This window comes from Polyergus mexicanus, unplaced genomic scaffold, assembly GCF_030449975.1.
Source record: "Polyergus mexicanus isolate NDT 795.1 unplaced genomic scaffold, iyPolMexi1.0 SCAF_12, whole genome shotgun sequence".
In the NCBI taxonomy this organism is placed as follows: Eukaryota; Metazoa; Arthropoda; class Insecta; order Hymenoptera; family Formicidae; genus Polyergus; species Polyergus mexicanus.
The window spans coordinates 3,398,816-3,419,845 of NW_027223332.1; the positions used below are offsets into that span (position 1 = coordinate 3,398,816).

The window sequence follows — 21,030 nt, forward strand, 5'->3', positions numbered from 1 at the left end:
ATAATATCTTTAACATATGAAAAAAAAAAAAAAGAAATTAGGCATATAAGAATCAAGATTTAGTGTGTATATAGATTTTCTGTATTATAATAATAACGAAATTATAAATTGTAAATTTTTCGGTACACATTCGACTTCCTTCAATGACAGAGAATATCTAAGAGAAATAAGAAAGAACTCAATTTGCAATTTTGTAAATTCATAATCTCTTTGTATCCGAAATATTCAGATATGCAAAAAGATTGTGGTGGATTTACGCATACAACAAGTTTTTTCACATCTCTCTTATCTTCATATAATCTCAAAATTTATTTATTAAAATCTGAAGTATCTTGCATGTTTATCCATTCTTATATAAAATTTGATAATAATTTTTGATTTTATATAATAATGGAAACTATTAAAAGAATTCTTAGTCCAATGTCCGAGTCCCCTGTGTTGAGGTTATATCATACAATTTAAACAAATAAAAATAGTTATTATATCTTTAATCTTATTAGCCGCTCTTTCTAAACTTTATAATCATCGTGATTAAAAATTAAATGCGGAATAGATAGCGCAATATGCGCCGCATAGCGGTAAACGAATGAACTAGCGATTATCGAATACTTTCTTTGGAATATTTTTGGAATGTTGCTGTAACATTACTAAAGTTATATTATAAAATAATGTCTTTGTAATATTTCTGCAACATTAAACTACAATATGCAATATTGCAATATTGCAGCAATGTTGTTGCAAGCTTTAGTGCTGTATGGGCTTCAACTGCGGTTAAAGTAAACAAAATCATTAAAAAATTCTGCGCATACACATATTGCTCTCTTTACATCTACGTATATTTTTTACGAGATGCATAAAAATTGATAACTCTGCTATGACATGTGTGGCACAAACGTAGTCTCGCGTTAATCCGATGTTTGGCGCGACAAACACGCCCTGACATTTAGAGGCGCAAATTATAGCAAGGTAAATCGAAAGATCACGAGAGATCTATCTCGTTTCTCGATTGTGCTCTCGAAAGTGCAAACCTGATAATGACTCTGTTGCAGCTTTGCAACATCCCTGATTGCCGTCATAAAGTCGACAGATGTCAAAACTAGCTTAAAAGCCCGATGATGACGTGCAACTGCCCTTGTCGTTAACAGGTTTACCTGCCGCCACTACCTTTGTTCTTGTAATTTATCCAACAGTTAATTAATTTATCCATTGATCATTAGTTATCAAGTGAGTTAGCTTATGTCGAGAGCTTTCCAAAACACTATAATAAAGTATTTTTTCATTAAGTACTTTTTGGGTCATTTTGTATTTTAATCTCACATATTTTGATATAAAAAATTAAATATCTTGTAAAATATTTAGATTTCGATAATCTTACCGTAATACTTTTATGTACAGAATAATGTGACAAATCAATTAGTGCAGAAAAACAAATAATTGTTTTAAAAAAATACATTGTAAATCATTTTCTTAAAAACAATTATTTTTTTATACTAATTGATTTGTATCATTATTCTGCACATAAAAGTATTACGGTAAGATTATTGAAAACTAAATACTTCACAAGATATTTAATGTTTTATATCAAAATATGTCAGATTAAAATATAAAATAACTCAAAAAGTACTTAATGAAAAAATACTTTATTATAGTGTTTTGGAAAGCTCTCGAGGTAAGTTATAAGAATATGCAATAAAAAATAGCGGGTTCCATTTAAGAAATTAAAGGTGTCCTTGACTTGACCTTAACGATGCCATCCAAGGTCAAACCAATGACACCATCTTGTGTTCCCCTCAAAATCATACAATTTTTGTTGAAAACGTTTTTCTCTAAAATGTTTAGTTTTTGAAAGAAAAGGGGTGTACGAGTGGTCTAGGACACCTTGTATATGTTTCATTATATGAAATAAATACAAATTTTAGACAGAGAAAATGCGAAAAATTTACGATGAAATTTCTGCATTTATTTGCAAATAATTGATCGAGATACTCTTTTGCAAAAGCCATTTTACATTTAAAAAAACATTTTCTTCATATTTTTCAAAGACGTTATTAGCAATGTGAAAGAAACGAAGGACCAACAAAAGCATGATCATGTGTATGATTTTGATTCTAATCTATTCTTATCATTTATAATCCTTAAATAAATTATCACTACACAACAGAATTGTGAAAAAATATCGTATAGTGCAATTATTACCGTAGCTTTTTAAAATTGACATTTTAGCTGGTTAAATGATTACTTACTTAATTCGCTTATAAAAGAGTCGTATTTTCAAGAAAAATGCCCATTTAAGAAACTTCAAGTTAGGAAAGATTGCACTATTATACCGGGCGAAGCATTTAATGGTTGCGTTCGCGTAAAAAAAAGGCGATAAAAGCGTAGCGTTGGTAAAAGAACACCAACTTTTGCTATTACAGTCTTAAGAACTTCGCCCGTTAGTGCCAAACCCTCAACAATTAAGGTAATATCTTTCTCTCTCTTTTCTCTCCAAACTTATGATTGCTAATAAAAGAAAAAAAAAAAAATTTTTCAATTGATCCAATTTTAGTCCCGAAGATACGTCGCGGAGGATTATGCGGATAAATTATGTCGTAATCCGAAGAGCTGGAATTGGTGGCCGTTCTTTTTCGTATATTTGTGAAATATGTATCGTCAAAAAGCTTTCGCGCGCGTTCGTCAAGTCGAACTTTATGCTCGTCTTATCGGACGTAGTCATTTTAGATTCCACCGTACTTTTTAAATACATAAAGTTTCTGATAAATCGAAGAAAACGTACGTTACGGATGCCGTATATCCATACCTTGTTAGAGGTCATTTTTCAGTACAATCAACCACACATTATTAAGGGTCGTGCTATTCCAGCGTAGAAAATATCGCGTATTACGAAAAGAGCCTTTCTATCTCTCCCTCTTTCATTTATCCCGGTTTATTTTTTTCTCTATCATAGCTTTTATGCTCAGCAATATATTTTTTACCGATAAAATCGTAAAAAAGCTGCTTTTACACATCATATCTTATTCATGCACTTTTCTACGTAAAAGTTTCATTTTATATACATAATGTAAAACATTAATAATGTATATAACATATTATCCTTAAAATTTTTGTCAAAAAATTGAAAATGAGAGTAACGTATCTTTTTGGTAAAAAAATATCTATTTTTAACGCGTATCATAAAGCTTGATAAGCGCAGTGCATATAATAAAAATTTATAGTCATGTTATATTAAATTTGTCATGAATATAAAAACATTGATGCTTCGATGTTCAATTGATTCAATATAGGTATTAAAATTGTGACATAGAATAAGTTAAGATCACGCTATCAATGATTTCCCGATTAAAATGCACGATTCATTAATTTACAACGAAACAAAAAATGCTTTCAATAGGGAATGATCTCTATTTCTTTCTAGAGCGTGTCTTTCCTCTTTTATTTCTAGTAAACATTGGCGTTAATCTAATAATTTCAGCGTCATTGTGTGTGAATACACGCTTAATTTATTTCAATTTGAGCACACGCTACCTAGTGTGACGATGACAAAATTTAATTCCCGGTGCTGAATGCATAGTCTTTTCTTTTTTTTTTACTCATTCTTTTTATCATCGCGGATTTTCCGTTTGCACGTTTTCAACTTGATATAATTATTTATCATGGTCGTGGTGACCGATAAGTCGAAAAGCGGACGAGCATGACAGTTTCCGCGAGTATCTATGCAAAAATGGACAAACATCGCCATTTTCATCTATCATGCGATTATACTTCTCCGAGTGTCGTAAATTACACGTTACATGTGCATGGATCGTAGATCGTCCGTTACATTGTACGTGATGATAGTAGCGTTTAGCTGTACGCGCTATACGAAATATCAATTAATTATTTATAGATCTTAAATCGTAGAAATACTTATATTGCGTTTTAATAATAATTTTTTAAATAATAATTAATTCCGCTATACAGGGTGTCCTAGACCACCCGTACATCCCTTTTCTTTCAAACACTAAGCATTTTAGAGAAAAATGTTTTCAACAAAAATTGTATGGTTTTGAGGGGAACATAAGATGGTGTCATTGATTTGACCTTGGATGGCATCGTCAAGGTCAAGTCAAGGACACATTTAATTTCTTAAATGGAACCCCCTATTTTTTATTGCATATTCTTGTAGCTTATGTCGAGAGCTTCCCAAAACACTAAAATAAAGTATTTTTTCATTAAGTATTTTTTAAGTTATTTTGTATTTTAATCTGACATATTTTGATATAAAAAATTAAATATTTCGTAAAATATTCAGTTGTTGATAATCTTACCGTAATACTTTTATGTACAGAATAATGATACAAATCAATTAGTATAAAAAATAATTGTTTTTAAGAAAATGATTTACAATGTATTTTTTTAAACAATTATTTGTTTCTTTTTTTTTGCACTAATTGATTTGTCTCATTATTCTGTACATAAAAGTATTACGGTAAGATTATCGAATACTGAATATTTTATGAGATATTTAATTTTTTATATCAAAATATGTCTGATTAAAATATAAAATAACTTAAAAAGTAATAAAAAAATAAAAAAATGCTTTATTATTGTATTTTGGAAAGCTCTTGAGATAAGCTATAAGAATATATAATGAAAAATAGAGAGTTCCATTTAAAAAATTCAAAGTGATTTTTATGTGACCTTGACGGTGCTATTTAAGGTCATACTAATATTATTATATAATGCGCCACTTAGAGCTCTAAAACTTTGGTTGGAAACATTTTTCTCAGAAAAGTTTCGTTTTCGAGATATTTGACCGTTTCCAGACTTTTCTAACATCTTGTATAATCTGAATGCGCGATGCATCTGATTGTGACCGACGTGGGGATGAATCCAATATTTCAAGAACAAAGTTATTGATGATCAGCGCTGCGTGATTAATTAAAATATATCCAGTGTGTCAAATACAATATATTAGATGTGTTCGAAATCTATCTTCATTTCCAAATATTCTAATCCACAATTCGAACAAGAAATTTATTTATAATAGCGTGTTATTCGATGTTATCCTGTTATCATAAAATCAACGATGCTTATCGCAAATTATACACGATGTAATCAAATGCACGTCAGATTTGATGATAGCGTTGATCTGCAAAATGACACGAGCAGACAGGAAAATGAGGATGGAGGAACCACACGCGGTTAGCCGCGCGTTTAATATTTCTAATGTTATGTATATATATATATATATATATATATATATATATATATGTATATGCATTGCCCCGCGCATTTCATCAGTGGCAGCCCCGATCAAATCACGGGAGCGTCCCGCCGGCTGTTTCCGACCACTGGAATCGTTCCAGGAATGGGGTCACATTAAGTACATATATATCGCATTATGTTACACTCAACGTGCAAAAACAAAAATAATATAACTTGTATAAGGGATGTATGTACAGAATAGAGATGAGCAACAAAGGTAGTGATCCCCATACAGTACTGAAGCTTGCAACAACATTACTGCAACATTGTAATATTGCATATTGCAGTTTAATGTTGCAGAAATATTGCAAAGACATTATTTTACAATATAACTTTAGCAATGTTACAGCAACATTTCGAAAATATTACAAAAAAAGTATTCAATAATCGCTAGTTCATTCGTTTACCACTATGCGGCGCATGTTGCGCTATCTATTCCGCATTTAATTTTTAGCCATGATGATTATACAAAGTTTACAAAGAGCGGCTAGTAAGATTAAAAAGATATAATAACTATTTTTGTTAATTTAAGTCGTATGATATGATTCCAATACAGGGGCTCAGACATTGGACTAAGAATTCTTTAATAGTTTCCATTCTTATATAAAATCAAAAATTGTCTAATATGCAAAAAAGATACTTCAGATTTTAATAAATAAATTTTGAGATTATATAAAGACAAGAGAGATGTGAAAAAACTCGTATGCGTACATTCACCACAATCTTCTTGCATCCGGATATCTAAATATTTTGGATACGAAGAAATTGTGAATTTACACAATTGCAAATTGATTTTTTTCTTATTTCTCTTAGATATTCTCTGTCATTGAAGGAAGTCGAATGTGTACTGAAAATTTACATTTTATAATTTTGTTATTATTATAATACAGAAAAACTATTGTATATACACGCTAGATCCTGACTTTTATAGACCTAATTTCTTATTATTTTTTTCATATGTTAAGGATATTATGTCGATAAATATACATAAAGCATTATTGCATATATATTATATTGCTATGTTGCTGCAATATTATATTGCAATATTTCTGTAGGCGGACATTTTACTGTTGCTGCAATATCATAACAACGTTGTAGCAACATTTCGCAATGTTTCTGCAATGTTGCAATCTTGCAGAAAAATGTTGCTGCAATGTTATTGCAATCTTGCGGTGCTGTATGGGGAGTATCTCGGACAAGAGAAATTTGCAGAGTATCAAAAGCGTATCACAAACAGAAAACGGAGTTTGATAGGAAATGAAGTGAGAGAGAGAGAGAGAGAGAGAGTTGGCAAACGGCCAGATGCGATGCAATTTACATCTCAATTACGAGATTGACTTTTGCATGGAAATCGCTCATATTTCTGTAAAGATATTTACCGTTGTCCCATACTTCAAAGGTCATCGTGATCAGATGGAAGGTTTTGGGAAAGTAGGACATAAAACGCTGGCAGATTGAAAATTTTCCCGGAAATAATTACTCGAGTTTCTTGTTTTCAAAAGAGTAGGGAAGAAAATTGGATTTGGCTATTTCATGCAGTGTCTTCGGATTTGTTCTACAAGCTGCGCGTAATACAAAACGAAAGTAGTTTCCTTCAGTCTCGTTTAAAAAGAAAAGAACGCAAAAGGAGAATAAAATATAATCGCGACCGTGTATCTAAAATTGTATTAAAGATTTTTTAAATTATATTTTACATTATATTATATAATTTGTGTTATACAGTTTGCTTTATACTTTGACACAATATTATGTTATAAGAATTATTAAATAATTATTGAAAATTCTTGTAAATATATAAGGTAAAATCTATTGGATATAAAATTCACAGAGAATATACATATAAATAGAATAAAAAAAATAATTTTCCGACATACAATATATTCAAAAATTGAATAATTATTAAACAAATATTTAATAATTAATAACATATTTTAATAAAATTGAATAATTATTAATTTAATTATCGAAAAATCTCCCTGCTACGCTATATTTACCGTGAATAGCTTTTCAAGTATCCTTTTAGTTTGTATGATAAATCGCAAACAATTGTGAAAATGATATATTGTCAATTATTAGAAATGTCAATCGATAAATGTCAAATATTAGAATATAAAACCTACGAGATGTCGAGATGATAAAATAAATCAAACTCTATCCCCATTCGCTAACTCGTTCTAACGCGTTTTGCATAAAATAATGCGCACGTAGGCCCGCGTGGGTTCTTGCCAGTCTGATGTCGAGAGAGGAGGACCTACGATGACTCTTGATTAAAATCTCCGAGGTTCGCAGGTTTAGCCCCACGGCGATAATTCTTGCCAAGTACTGTAATATAGCGCTCTAATGAAACGTAAACCGAAGAGTCGCATATTTAGCCTCAACTTTAGTACTGGATAAGAATTTTCGCTTACGGCGAAAAAGTATTTAACTCCCGACTCCCTTTCGAGTTGTTCCTAGACGATTTCTCTAATTACGTTGACAGAGTTTGACGATGTCCCGTGTTGAAGCATAGAGCTTGCGAAGGAGAGATCTTCGGTTCAGATATTAATTAATATCTACATTCGTCTGGTCAAGGATGTGCAAGTAAACGTTTGCACCATTTCATGTTTAAATACCGTTTTGTATTATTAGACTATTGCTAGTCCGCTTCCCAGCGGACGGATCATTTGATGAGCTTATGTTATAATCATGATTTGTCAGTTACATATTCTCTAAATTTACATTTTATGATTTCTTTAACTCTATATAAATTAGAAAAGTATTTAGAGATTTTATATGTAAAACTTTAAACATAAATATTTAATTGTTATATTTAAGAGAGAGAAGGGGGAGAGAGGAAAAGAGAGGGGGAGCGAGAGAGAGAGAAAAGGAGAGCGGGAGGGAAAGAAAGAGAAGGGGGGGATTAAATATTAATTAATATTTTTACGATTGCTAATAATAAATATAAAAATTGTATTAATTTTATTGTGCAATAAGATAGTTTTTAAGTAAAGTAACAAAATATTATCTTAACTTGCAGATGAATGTAATGACGCAACCGGAAACAGGTGCGTCGGGGTCGGTTACGCCGGAAGAGAGCGGAAAAACCTTGAGCAGATTGCTGGGAAATATCATGGCAACAGGAAACGGTGAGTCTCCCATTTGTTTATCTTAATGTTTGCATTAAATTTCACGCAATTATTATAACAAGACGACAGATTTTATATAAAGTAATATATTTATATGAATAAATATTTAATTACATTTAGAAAATTTATACTTTTCCTATATTAAGAAAAGAATTATGCGTGCGCGCGAAGGGGAAAATTCAAAAGCATCGACATGTTATTCAAAATTATTTTTCAGAGACAGACTCTTTCATCGCGTACATTCGCGTTCTGTATCTTTTGAAAATATTTAGTCACGCTTTAAAAAGGATGTTCTTCGAAATATTTTTTCCAATTAGCATTAACGACACTAAGTTATTTCTGTTACACATTGTAAAACGCATTCGGATATAACCGAAGAATTATACAGGATAGTTGAATCTCATACAGCACCGAAAGATTGCAGAAATGTTGCATAGACCTTGCATTGAAACATTGTAACATTGTATGGAAATTGCGAAATGTTTCTGCAATGTTACTGCAAGTCTGCGGCAACGTTGAAATGTCCGCCCTTAGAAATATTACAATGTAATATTACAGTAATGTTACGGTGCAATGTAATATTGAAATGCGTCGCTACAAATATGCAGAACGCTTTAAATTTGATAGATAAACTTTGAAAATATATAAAGACATCCAAGAGAAATAAGAAAAAAAGATTGTGAATTTACGCAATTACGAGTTTTTTCTCTCTTGGATGTCTGTATATATTCTCGAAGTTTATTTATTAAAATCTGAAATATCGTGCATATTAAAAAATTATTATCAAATTTTTGGTTTTATATAGGAATGGAAACTACTTAACAATTTCCTGTTATCTAGTTAACATCGCTATTTTATAAATAATTTACAAGTTTAAGAAAATGGTAATGATTAAATAATTTAATTCATAAAAGTTAAAATTTTATTTATATAGATATTAGACTCTATTTTACATCTTAAGTAGACAATTAACGAATAATTTTAACTTTTTCGGATATTTATGTATCCGATTACTGATTAATCAGTTCAATATCTGAATTCCCTGTGTTGGGATTGTATCACATAAGTTAAACTGATAAAAATAGTTATATCTTCAATCTTATTAGCCGCTCTTTGCAAGCTTTATGTATGGTAATCATCGTGACTGAAACTTAAATGCGGGATAGATAACGCAACGCGCGCCGCATAGCGGTAAACAAACGAACTAGCGATGACCGAAAACTGTTTTTTGTAATGTTTTTGAAATGTTGCTGTAACATTCTCATGAAATATAACAATTATATGTTCCAATAATGTCTCAACAATATTACATTGCAACTTACAAGATTGTAATATTACTGCAATGTAATTGCAATGTTCTGTGCTGTATGGAATAAGAGCGTTTTCGCGCTTTTCATCGACAGCGTACGCGTCTTTCTTTTTCTCTCATTTTGTATGACGCGCGATGAAAAGCCTTGTACTCGTCAGTCGCGAGAAATATTAATCTCTGGATGCGTGTTTTTCTCTCTTAATTAAGGTTCGCGAAAGTTCAAATAGCGGAAAAATTATTTTGACAAATCTAGATTGAGTATTGTTGTGTGAGAGATAGATTTTTTTTTAAATTTCTTTGAAAATTATATATTATAAAGAAATATATATAATCAAAATTTAATCGAATATCTTTTGTACATCGAACTAAAACCTAAAGGTAAATATTGTATATTAGGGTACTCTAATTTCAACGCATCTGCACGCCCGCATGCAGTTGGTGGTTATCTCGATTCGACGTCCATTTTGATTTATTCACCATAGTGTAAGTTTTAAAGAAATGTCGCAATTTAATGTCGCAATTTATCAACATTCGGCATTGTTAAACGTGTCGATTTATCGAGAGCTTTTGTTGCCAGATGAACAGATTTCCTATCGAATGAAATTATTCCGCTTCGCAAGTTGACAGCTCTTAAAATACGGACGTAATAATATTTTAGTGACAGTCTTGTTGCATTTTATTTGCTATAAACAAACATAATTAATAGTCTCGTGCTTGCATATGGCTTTAATATACTTTACCTCTTCAAAAAAACGAATCTAGAAATTAAATTTACATATTTTTCTTTTACATTCACGTTTCGTCGTATATGAAAGAGATCCGGAATTCTATCTCGCGTATCCAGAAGATCTCAATTTGCACAACCACGCTTTCAGAATGTTTAAAGGTTACCTTGGAGAGATTTAAGAGAGTATATCAAAATATATAGCGATGCATCATTCATAGCCGCGATTTGACACTTGCTCGGCGAAGATCGAGATTACGCGATGATTGAAGGATTCATCATCAATCGACGACGAAAATTAATCTCAAGACTCATTTTTGTGCTACAGATTCATAAAAATTTACAAGCTCGATTTTATGGATTTTATGGCACTTATGAGAGAGAAATAAAGAGATTCGAGAGCATAATATGCACGGTGGGCACAGTTTACTTCTTTATTAGATTGATTGATCTTTCTTAACTTTCTCAGCTATTTGTAATACAAATCTAGTTTACATTAATTACAATATACTCCTTTAACATTCGCTTAAACGGCATAATTCTTTCATTCTGCTTTATTTCAGTTGGCAAGGCGTTATACATTTTCACTTCTTCGTAAAACATACTCTTTTGCGCACTTCTTGTTCTGCGATATTTTATTGCAATATCCTCAGCTTGTCGTGTTTGTCTTTCACTCTCATTCCCCACTATTTCTAATCTATTTCTTAATTGCTCCGGTAACATGTTCCTTAAAATCTTAAAAATAAATATACATACATTATAATATAGCCTCTGTTTTATGGACATAAACTGCAGCGCTTGCAGCATACGCTCCACTTTAGTATGTCTATCACATTGCAATATGATCCTCATACCCCGGTTTTGTGCTTTTTGCAACTTACTCAGCTGTGTGTCTCCCACATCAATTAACAGCGTCGCACAATACTCAAAGTGAGGCGCTATGATTGTCTTATATACAATACATCTAGTGTATGCTGATATATAATTATCTATTCTATTCAAAAAACTCGTTTTTTTCCCTATTTTCTTTAGCATATAATCACAGTGGTCTTTAAATCGTAGCCTATCATCAATAATTATGCCTAGATATTTCATTATTTCCACAGGCTCAATCTCAGTTCCATCCAAACATTTCAATGTAATATTACCTCGCAGTTCTTTCCTTATACTTCTGACAATCATATATTTCGTTTTTCCTGCATTCATTTTTAACTTATTTATATTCATCCACTCTTCTATTATGGTAAATGCCATATTCATTTTGCTCTCTAATTCTGCGCTGCTTTCTCCAGTTATATATACAAACGTATCATCTGCAAACATTTTTTTACTACATCCTTCTGGACAGATTTTTACTATATCATTTATATATACTATAAATAACAAAGGTCCTAATACAGATCCTTGTGGTATTCCATATTCTGTGGTCATTAATTTAGACCATTTATTATTAAATTGAACCTGCTGTGTTCTATCCTTTAAATATGATCTTAACCATTCTATAACCATTCCCGCTAATTCCATATTGATATAATTTTTCTAATAATCTTTCTCTATCTGTAGTTTCAAAGGGTCGCTTAAGATCCATAAAAATTACCGCTACCATTTTTGCCTCACTAACTATCAATTTCCATTCATCAATGACTGTTCGAATCGCTGTTTCACACGAATATTGTTTTCTAAAGTCCGATTGATGTTCCGTTATAATACAATTATCTTCCAAATACGTTTCAATTTGCTTTTCAACTACTAATTATAACACTTTTTCAAATATTGGTAACATATTTATAGGCCTAAATTTACTTGCTTTTCTAGCTTTCTTTATTTTTGGAATCGGTACTATCGTAGACGTTTTCCAACCTTTTGGACAGCAGCCTTCCTTCAAAGAATTATTTAATATATCAACAAATTCCTCTTTTATTATGCAAAAAACTGGCCTTTAATATATCGCTAGTTATTTCCTCCTCTGTACCTTTCTTTTTTGGTAGACCCATAACAATTTCCTATATTTTCTGTATCCTGTAGATTCTGGAGAAGAAAGAAGCGATACACGGAAATTCGCTAATCGAGATAAAGAGAAAGAAAAAGATAGAAAAAGAAATTTCCCTCTCTCTATCTTTCTCTTTCAAAGAAATGGCCGGAGAAAACGCGAAAGAAAAAAATCTCGCCGCGATATATGGTACATCGAGAGCTTATTTTACTTTGATTCGAGGAAAGAAGAGCACTAATAACGAAGGAAGGCCGGATGAAAAGCGTGATAAAAACACTCGTTAGGCGAGTTAACCTCGGCGAGATGCGAGACAGGATTTAAATTACAGAGATTCGTTAAGCTGCGAAGAAAGTTCCTCCTCTTCCTCGAAAGGCTTATCCTTTCCTCGTGACGTGAATCCCACCGCGAGTGTTTTTCCCCTTTCCTTTAATCTCGCATTCGTAATCAGTTTAAGAACATAAAGCCACATAAAAACATATTACAAACTTATCTACTTTTAAACAAAATCGTCTCGAGAGTATCGTTTATACGATATATTGTCTAATTCTACTATTAATACATAATCAATGTAATAATTGAAATTGTTCGCTGAAATTGTTAGGTTAGGTTTGAAATTGCTTTTTATATTGAAAATACATATTAGCGCGCGAGAGTCTTTATTTAAAAAATTGGTGAAATAATTAAAAATAAAATAAAACAATTATGCAAATTATGTTATTTTCCCAGCAAGCAAAATGATGCAAACTTTGCACAAAGTTTGCAGCAAACCCGAGCATGTCTTTACAGCAAAATTGTAACAAGGTGTGTCCGGATAAAGCTTAGCTTTTGCTGGCAAGGCTTGTCAATAGCGTGATGCACATTTTACGCAAATAATAGAGCAAACCTTGCCGTGCACGGCATGACAGCAAATTTGTGGCAAGAACAGGGCAAACCTTGCTGTGCACGGGATGATAGCAAATTTGTGGCAAGAATACAGCAAACCTTGCCGTGCACGGGATGACAGTAAATTTGTGACAAGAATAGGGCAAACCTTGCCGTGTACGGCATGATAGCAAATTTGTGATAATTCTCTGTATAGGATGATTCAGAAACTCTGCGACAAACTCTGAGGAACGATAAATCTCGCAGAGAGGAATATTTTTTGTGAAGCAATCCATCATGTTTTCTGACGCGTCGTTTAAGAATATGCGACTGAGCAGACAAGAGTCTTAGGTGGCATTTATTATAATTATGAGATGATGATAATATATGAATAATTGAAAATGAATTCATAATATAATGAATATATGAATTATATATATATATATATATATTTACATTTCAAGTAAACAATAAACGGATGATTTAAACTTTTTTAGACATTTATCTGTCCGATCTAAGAGAGTCAATCAGTCCAATATCTTAATTCCCTATGTTTGGGATTGTATCAGTAATAGAACTGATAGAAATAATTATATTTTTAATCTTCTGTCAGTTGCTTTTTGCAAGCTTTATATACTTCTCATGACTAAAAATCAAATACGAGATGGATGCATATAGCGCGTCGCATAACGATGAACTATCGGCTGAATACTATATTTTTGTAAAGTTTGTAATAAAGTAAAGTTGTAAATTTGCTGTCATGCCATGCATGGCAAGGTTTGCTCTGTTATTTGCGTGAATTTTGCATCTCATTCTGCCAGAGTATACTTTGTTCTGTTCTTTTCGTAAATATGTTATCATATTGTGTACAATAAGGTTTGCTCTGTTCTTGTCGTAAATTTGCTATTATAGCGTGTATAATAAAATTTGATACTAATTGATGTACAGTTTGTGTTACACCGTGAATAGCATCATACATGTTCTTCTTTGCGTAAAATTTACGAGCAAACCTTTTTCTATTATTTACAACATCGTGAGACAAAAAATGTTGCCGTCAATTTGTTTCAAACTTTTTGACAAACCAAAACAAGACAAATGTTTGCTAAACAATTGTTGTCAAAATTAAAGCACACTTTGTCGCAAAGCTTTGGCATAACGTGATTTTAACATTCTTGGCTATCTGGGTTTATTTTTAATTATTTCACCAATTTCATAGAAACTCTCGCGCGCTAATATTTTTAATATAGATACAGCAGACAATTGTTAATAAATAATTTTTATAAACTTTTATAATATTTATAATATTTATTTATTAATAAATTTATAATATTTATATATTTTGTTATTTATTAATTTATTTATTAATAATTTTATAATATTTATTTATTAATAAATATTATATAATTTTATTAATAAATAAATTATAAACGATCGATCGAAATTATATATTTATGAACTATATTTAATTTTTTTTTTAATTCCAACATGTTGCAAACTAAATTTTTATGCCGAAAAAAGATACGATTTTTGAAAAGGACATATCAATTTACCAAAAAGAAAGCCAAGTTTTTTGAAAAAGCCGATTTCCAAGATCGATTTCTCATTTCTTCATTCCTAATGCGCATTTTGTTCGCGCGATCATTAGGTAACAATGTTTAAATCTTCGCAATCACAAGCGATCACAGGGGAGGGATAAAGGGAAGCGAGTTAATGTCGTTCTCGGCGAAACGAGCAGTTATAATTAATCTGTTCTGCTCCCCCTTCCCCCCCCCCCCACTCTTCCTCCGCATCTTCAGCATCCCCTAGTTTTCGCGCAACGATTCGACTTCACTTCATCTATTGACGGTGATTCGCAGCTCGAAAGTTTCACTCACGAATTTCGCCCATCACCTTTTCGTTTTCCTACGGGCCAAATCACCGGCTGCAATTATAACTGTAAAATACGTTTTGAACGAGTCATGCTGATTTACAGAAGAATACATTTGATAGATAGACAAAGCGTAAAATTGTTAACTATTTTTATAATAGTAATAATATCTGTCAAACTTAACAAATATTTCTAACGCATATATATATATATAATAAATAATTTGAAATAAGACAGGATTCAATAAATATTTCTATATATAACAATAAAAATTAATATAGATATTTGTAAAAATCTAATTCAAGAAATAAGAAAATATTATTTGCAATTTCGAGAGATAAGCGGAAAAGAAACGTAGGGCTTTCGAGATACTGCGAAAACAGAGGCCTTACCGGGAGAAGAGTTACGTCTTTAAAAAAACGCCTATTATATTCGCTGACATCCCTTTTCGATTTGCCCCCTTGCTAGAAACTTGAGCTAGTTGCACGAGGGTAGCCGAATGACGGCGACGGGACTGCGAATGATGGAGTCGTAAAGGCAAAATAAACGACAGAGTACGAATGAGATCGAAAAGTTTTGAAGAGAGAGAGAGAGAGAGAGAGAGAGAGAGAGAGAGAGAGAGAGAGAGAGAGAGAGAGAGAGAGAGAGAGAGAGTGGAAAGTTCGACAAAGCGACGAACTTGGCGAAGTCGAGAATTGAGTGAAAAATGCGAATTTACGTTACAGGAGGGTTAAAATACAAAGACACGTATACAGAATGATACGAGAGAGATCTCGTAGCAGTTGTAATTTTTGAAAATTTTGAAATATCGGATTAAAAGTTTTTACATGGATAGATTATTATTAAAGGATGGTTGGTATTGAATTTGGTGAGAATCGGTGAAAAGGTTTATTTTTTATAAAATTTTGAGTTTTTTAAGAAATGTTTGTACACGTTGTAATTTTTGCAAATTTTGAAATATCGGATTAAATTTTTTTACATGGATAGATTATTATTAAAGGATGGTTGGTATTGAATTTGGTGAGAATCGGTGAAAGGGTTCATTTCTTATAAAATTTTGAGTTTTGTAAGAAATGTCTGTACACTCTTATGTTGTAACTTTCGCAAATTTTAAAATATCGGGTTAAATTTTTTTACATGGATAGAATATTATTAAAGGATGGTTGGTATTGAATTTGGTGAGAATCGGTGAAAAGGTTCAATTTTTATAAAATTTTGAGTTTTTTAAGAAATGTCTATACACGTTGTAATTTTTGCTAATTTTGAAATATCGGATTAAATTTTTTTACATGGATAGAATATTATTAAAGGATAGTTGGTATTGAATTTGGTGAGAATCGGTGAAAGGGTTCATTTCTTATAAAATTTTGAGTTTTGTAAGAAATGTCTGTACACTCTTATGTTGTAACTTTCGCAAATTTTGAAATATCGAGTTAAATTTTTTTATATGGATAGAATATTATTAAAGGATAGTTGGTATTGAATTTGGTGAGAATCGGTGAAAAGGCTCATTTCTTATAAAATTTTGAGTTTTTTAAGAAATGTCTGTACACGTAACTTTTATAAATTTTGAAATATCGGGTAAAATTTTTTTACATAGATAGAGTATTATTAAACGGTATTGAATTTAGTGAGAATCGGTGATTGCTTCTTTATTTTTTTATTTTGCTCACAAAGCTTTCTCTATGAGCAGGCAAAAATTGAAAAATCCGCATGCTTAAAGAAGCTTAAACTTTGTGAGATAAAATGATGAGAAAGCAATATGTATGTATCTAATTTACACAATCCAGCTTGTTTATATATTTTTCTATATCTCTTCATATATGTACATGTATTACTTTTCTATATTATGTTTTTGACACTGTAGGTATCATAATACGAACATTACAATAATAAGCAATAGACCCTTCTCTAATTAAGACACCATTAAAGTTGCAAGTTTTATTGTTAAGTTAGAGCCTGAGTAGGTCGGGAAATCACCGTTATCGTGTAAGTTGTGCCTCGCAGCTAACTCATATTTATCGGCGTGTTAAGAGTAGTTTCTGTAGATCTCTGACTTTGTAGCTTCCTATAAGGATCCTTCGCCTGAAGCCTCTTCGTCGAGAGAGTCGGCACTGATCTAGCAACTCAAATTAACTCTCGAGAGGTTGATAGAGTCAACGCAATGAAATCTAATTGCCTCTCGCGCACGTTTAAAGATCGCGGTAATTATACATGCGTTATTATATATAAAATTTAAATCTAGTCTCGGAACCGCCATTGATTTTTATTCTGCTTTTCCTCTCTATCCATCTCTCCTTCGTCCGCGCCTGTTTCTTTAACCCACTTTTGGCAACACGCTTTTTCATTGTCCTTTGATTATAAATTAGGATCTTCGATCTTTGAAGATTTGCCATCTATTTCTCTCGGCTAACCACTTTTTCAAAGGTGTAAAAAATTTTACACGTGTTTGCCATTTGCGATGAAATGGGAAAGCAGAGATAATAATCCTTGTCCTCAGGGTCATTCTCTCTCCAAAATAATTCAATCATGAAGTATGCAACATCACTTTTGTGATGAACATAGTTGAAAATACTCAAGAGATCCAATTTCATGATTTTTAATTTTAGATACTTTGCCTTATGTATATTTTTCTCTTAAATTATGCAGTAAGACAGATAATATTAACTGATTGCTATTTTGTTCTATCGTAAAATTTATATAGTTAAAAAAAAATAGAAAGAAAAAATGCATATTTTATTACTATTACTAGTCGCTTAGTTAGTAGTTTCTGATTAAATAGGTTCGATGTATTTTAAATAAACACGCGAAAAGAAGAGAAAATCGAAAACTGAAAACGGAGAGAAAAACTTGAGGCTGTCGAAAATACTGTGGAGCCAAAAAAAGGCAAAAGCGGAAGGGCATGAGTGGTTTGAAATCTCCGATCTTTTCTATTGAAAGTCGGATCTCGCGTTATTCATATATATGAGGAAGATGTAGTAGGCTTTTGTTCGCGTTGAAAGACGACGAGGAAAGAAATGTTTTGAATGGGCCATTTTTAATGTTCAAGCTGGCGCCATTACGGTATAATTCAGCGGCAATATACGAATACGACCGATTTCAATCTCCGCCTACGCATTTATGGTATGTTCGTAACAGTTTGCTTATCAATGGTATCTTACGGCTTTCAAAATGCTCACATCAATATCCTCTATTTTCCGGAATCTTATTTCAACGTTGTAACGATATTGTACACGATATAATATGAATTATTTATAAAGTTGCGTTGTACCCTTGATCAATGTGCCTGTGTCCCTCTTCCCTCTTTTTTAAAATGACTATTTCTAAATTAAATATAATGAAAATTATTTGCCACAAAAAATTAAGGTAAAAATGAAGATGGGAGGAAGCATCTCCGATGACTTTGACCTTGACAACATATGTCAAGGTCAAAGTCATCGGAGGTGCTTCCTCCCATCTTCATTTTTACCTTAATTTTTTGTGGCAAATAATTTTCATTATATTTAATACCCTGAATAATGCTCAAAAGATTTTAGCCATCGGTCATTGTTCATTAAAAAGTTATTAACAAATGAAGTTGACAATATAAATGTGTATTTAACTTTATATTTTGAATTTAACCCAGTGAATCTTATTAATGTTCATTATTATAGATACACATTTATTTAAATATGTATTTTGAAGTTATTTAATGTAATATAGATATGTAATTATATTTTAAAGTTGGAAAGAAAACGACACAAAATCCCATAGCGACCCTACAATTGTTGTACGAATGGGAAAGTGTATGCGCGGACGCAGTGGGTTCCGCCCCTCTTACGGGGGGACTTCACTTCCGGATGATATAACTTAACCCAAATCAAATCATAGTTTTAAATCAGAAATAGGTTTGGGTTTGGTTATATTTTCCGGAAGTGAAGCCCCTTCCCCTCCTACGGGGAGGGAGGACGGAACCCACTGCGTCTACGCATACACTTTTTTATCCATATAACAATTGTGGAGTGGACCTCGCTTCGCGTTGTAAAGTATATGCGTGGAGATAGTGGGTTCCGTTTTCCCCCCTACGGAGGGTGTCCACTTCCGAAAGATATAACCTAGCCCAAACTTATTTCTGATTTAAAACTAAAATTTGGTTTGGATTACGTTACATAACCTAACCCAAACTTTTGTTTCGAATCAAACTTTAACTTTAAATATCTCAGAAATTATAAGAGTCTGCCGATTAAGTTATAAGGAAAAGTTACTCAGGGTCACGACCTTGACAATATATGTCAAGGTCAAAGTCATCGGAGGTGTCTCCCCTCATCTTCATTTTTACCAAAATTAATATTAGAAATATTGTTTTCAATAATGTTACGTATGATATAACTATTCACCATTCTTATCTGCTCTTGATAATACGAGAATTAAGAAATAAGATTCGCGTTCGATCATTAATAAAATCTATAGCATATTTATCTTCATATTGTGATCGATACTCTAGATATCCGCGTCTCTCGTATCGACTCGATTATGGCGCGAGTATTTACGTAAGAATAAATATTTCGCGGACGTTTCGCGCAAAATACACAAATTATCGTCAAAATTAATCGTACATCTTGTGCGTGTCAATCGCATCAAGATACATTCCGTGACTACTAATTCCATGGTATTCCACTCAACTGGCCGATTCGCTATTAACCCGCTACTCCATTAATTACAGCTATGATTAACAATGTGATTGTATCTGGAGATCAATTACTAGCAATAGACCTACTAATAGCGGGCCACCGTTGGGCAGTAACATGTGCTCTCTCCATTACGATTTGATAATTTCTCTTCACCATCCGATTTAAGCAATGTAGCTGCGCTATCAGCTATTTGACAATGCAATTCGCAAGTACAATAATTCGTTTACAAAAATGGGCAACTACATATGAGAAGATCATCGATTTAATATAGTACGTGATGTGCAATTTATTAGTTAGGAATTATCGATAACTGATAATGCAACAAGCCTTGATTAAAAACAAACTGACACAAGCTTACGCAATACATCACTTATCATAATATTTAACATTTAGTATCAATATTGTTTTAATATCTAAATTTTTTGCGCCATATTAAATCGATCCTTATCACGCACGCACACGTATTCTTGTACTCTTGATAAAAAAAAAATTCGAGAACAAATATGCAAATTTAAAGTATTAGTAATATAGTTCATCGATGGAAATTTATGGATAACATCGATTAAATATTGAAGAAAACACATGGAAAAATATTTAGAATTTATTGAGACTATTATTCGATATTTTCTATATCGTCGTCATGTCATCGTGCAAAAAAACAAGCTTGTTTAGTTTTTTGAAAAATATGAAACGTCTGTCAATTATATAAGTTTTATTTGTGCGACACAATTATACGCAATTATATTACAATATTAAATATTCTAATAATAGATTCAGATTTTCGGATAATTTTGTAACAATGCGAGCCGATAATTACTACATTTACAGTATTAATATTAATTGCATTAAATTGCATAAATGCTATAAATAGGTCATCGCGCTGTTATCTCTAATATTACAGAAGCATTACGTCAGTGATCGGAGACTTTAATTGCGTGTCCGTTTATCGTGTACCGAATCGCGGGCGCCAATGTCAATCGCGCGACGATATCGACGGCTCTTCTGCAGTAACTGATGGCGATACCGAAAATATGTCGCGTTTCCAATTACGCGTGCGTGGCTTATTAGCAAACGATGAAAACTCGCAGAAATCAAGCCGCTGTTCGCCAAACAAATATTTGTAAACTATGCATCTCTCGCTATATTTTTTAACGTATAACATCCACGACGATATCGCTGGCGGTTGCATATTGCTGTTGAAAAATAACGTAAAAAACACTCGTCAATAATCGAGATA

The 21,030-nt window shown here is 32.0% G+C and overlaps 1 protein-coding gene across 5 annotated transcripts in view; it reads left to right on the forward strand.

Annotated features, from left to right (window-relative positions):
• Positions 1–21,030, forward strand: part of Fife (regulating synaptic membrane exocytosis protein fife) — a 281,898-nt gene that overhangs the window by 66,821 nt on the left and 194,047 nt on the right. For all 5 annotated transcript variants that reach the window (XM_070304866.1, XM_070304868.1, XM_070304869.1 and 2 more), the window contains exon 3: positions 8,264–8,372. In XM_070304866.1, the coding sequence (XP_070160967.1) occupies positions 8,264–8,372 (109 nt within the window). The remainder of the gene's footprint in view (positions 1–8,263; positions 8,373–21,030) is intronic.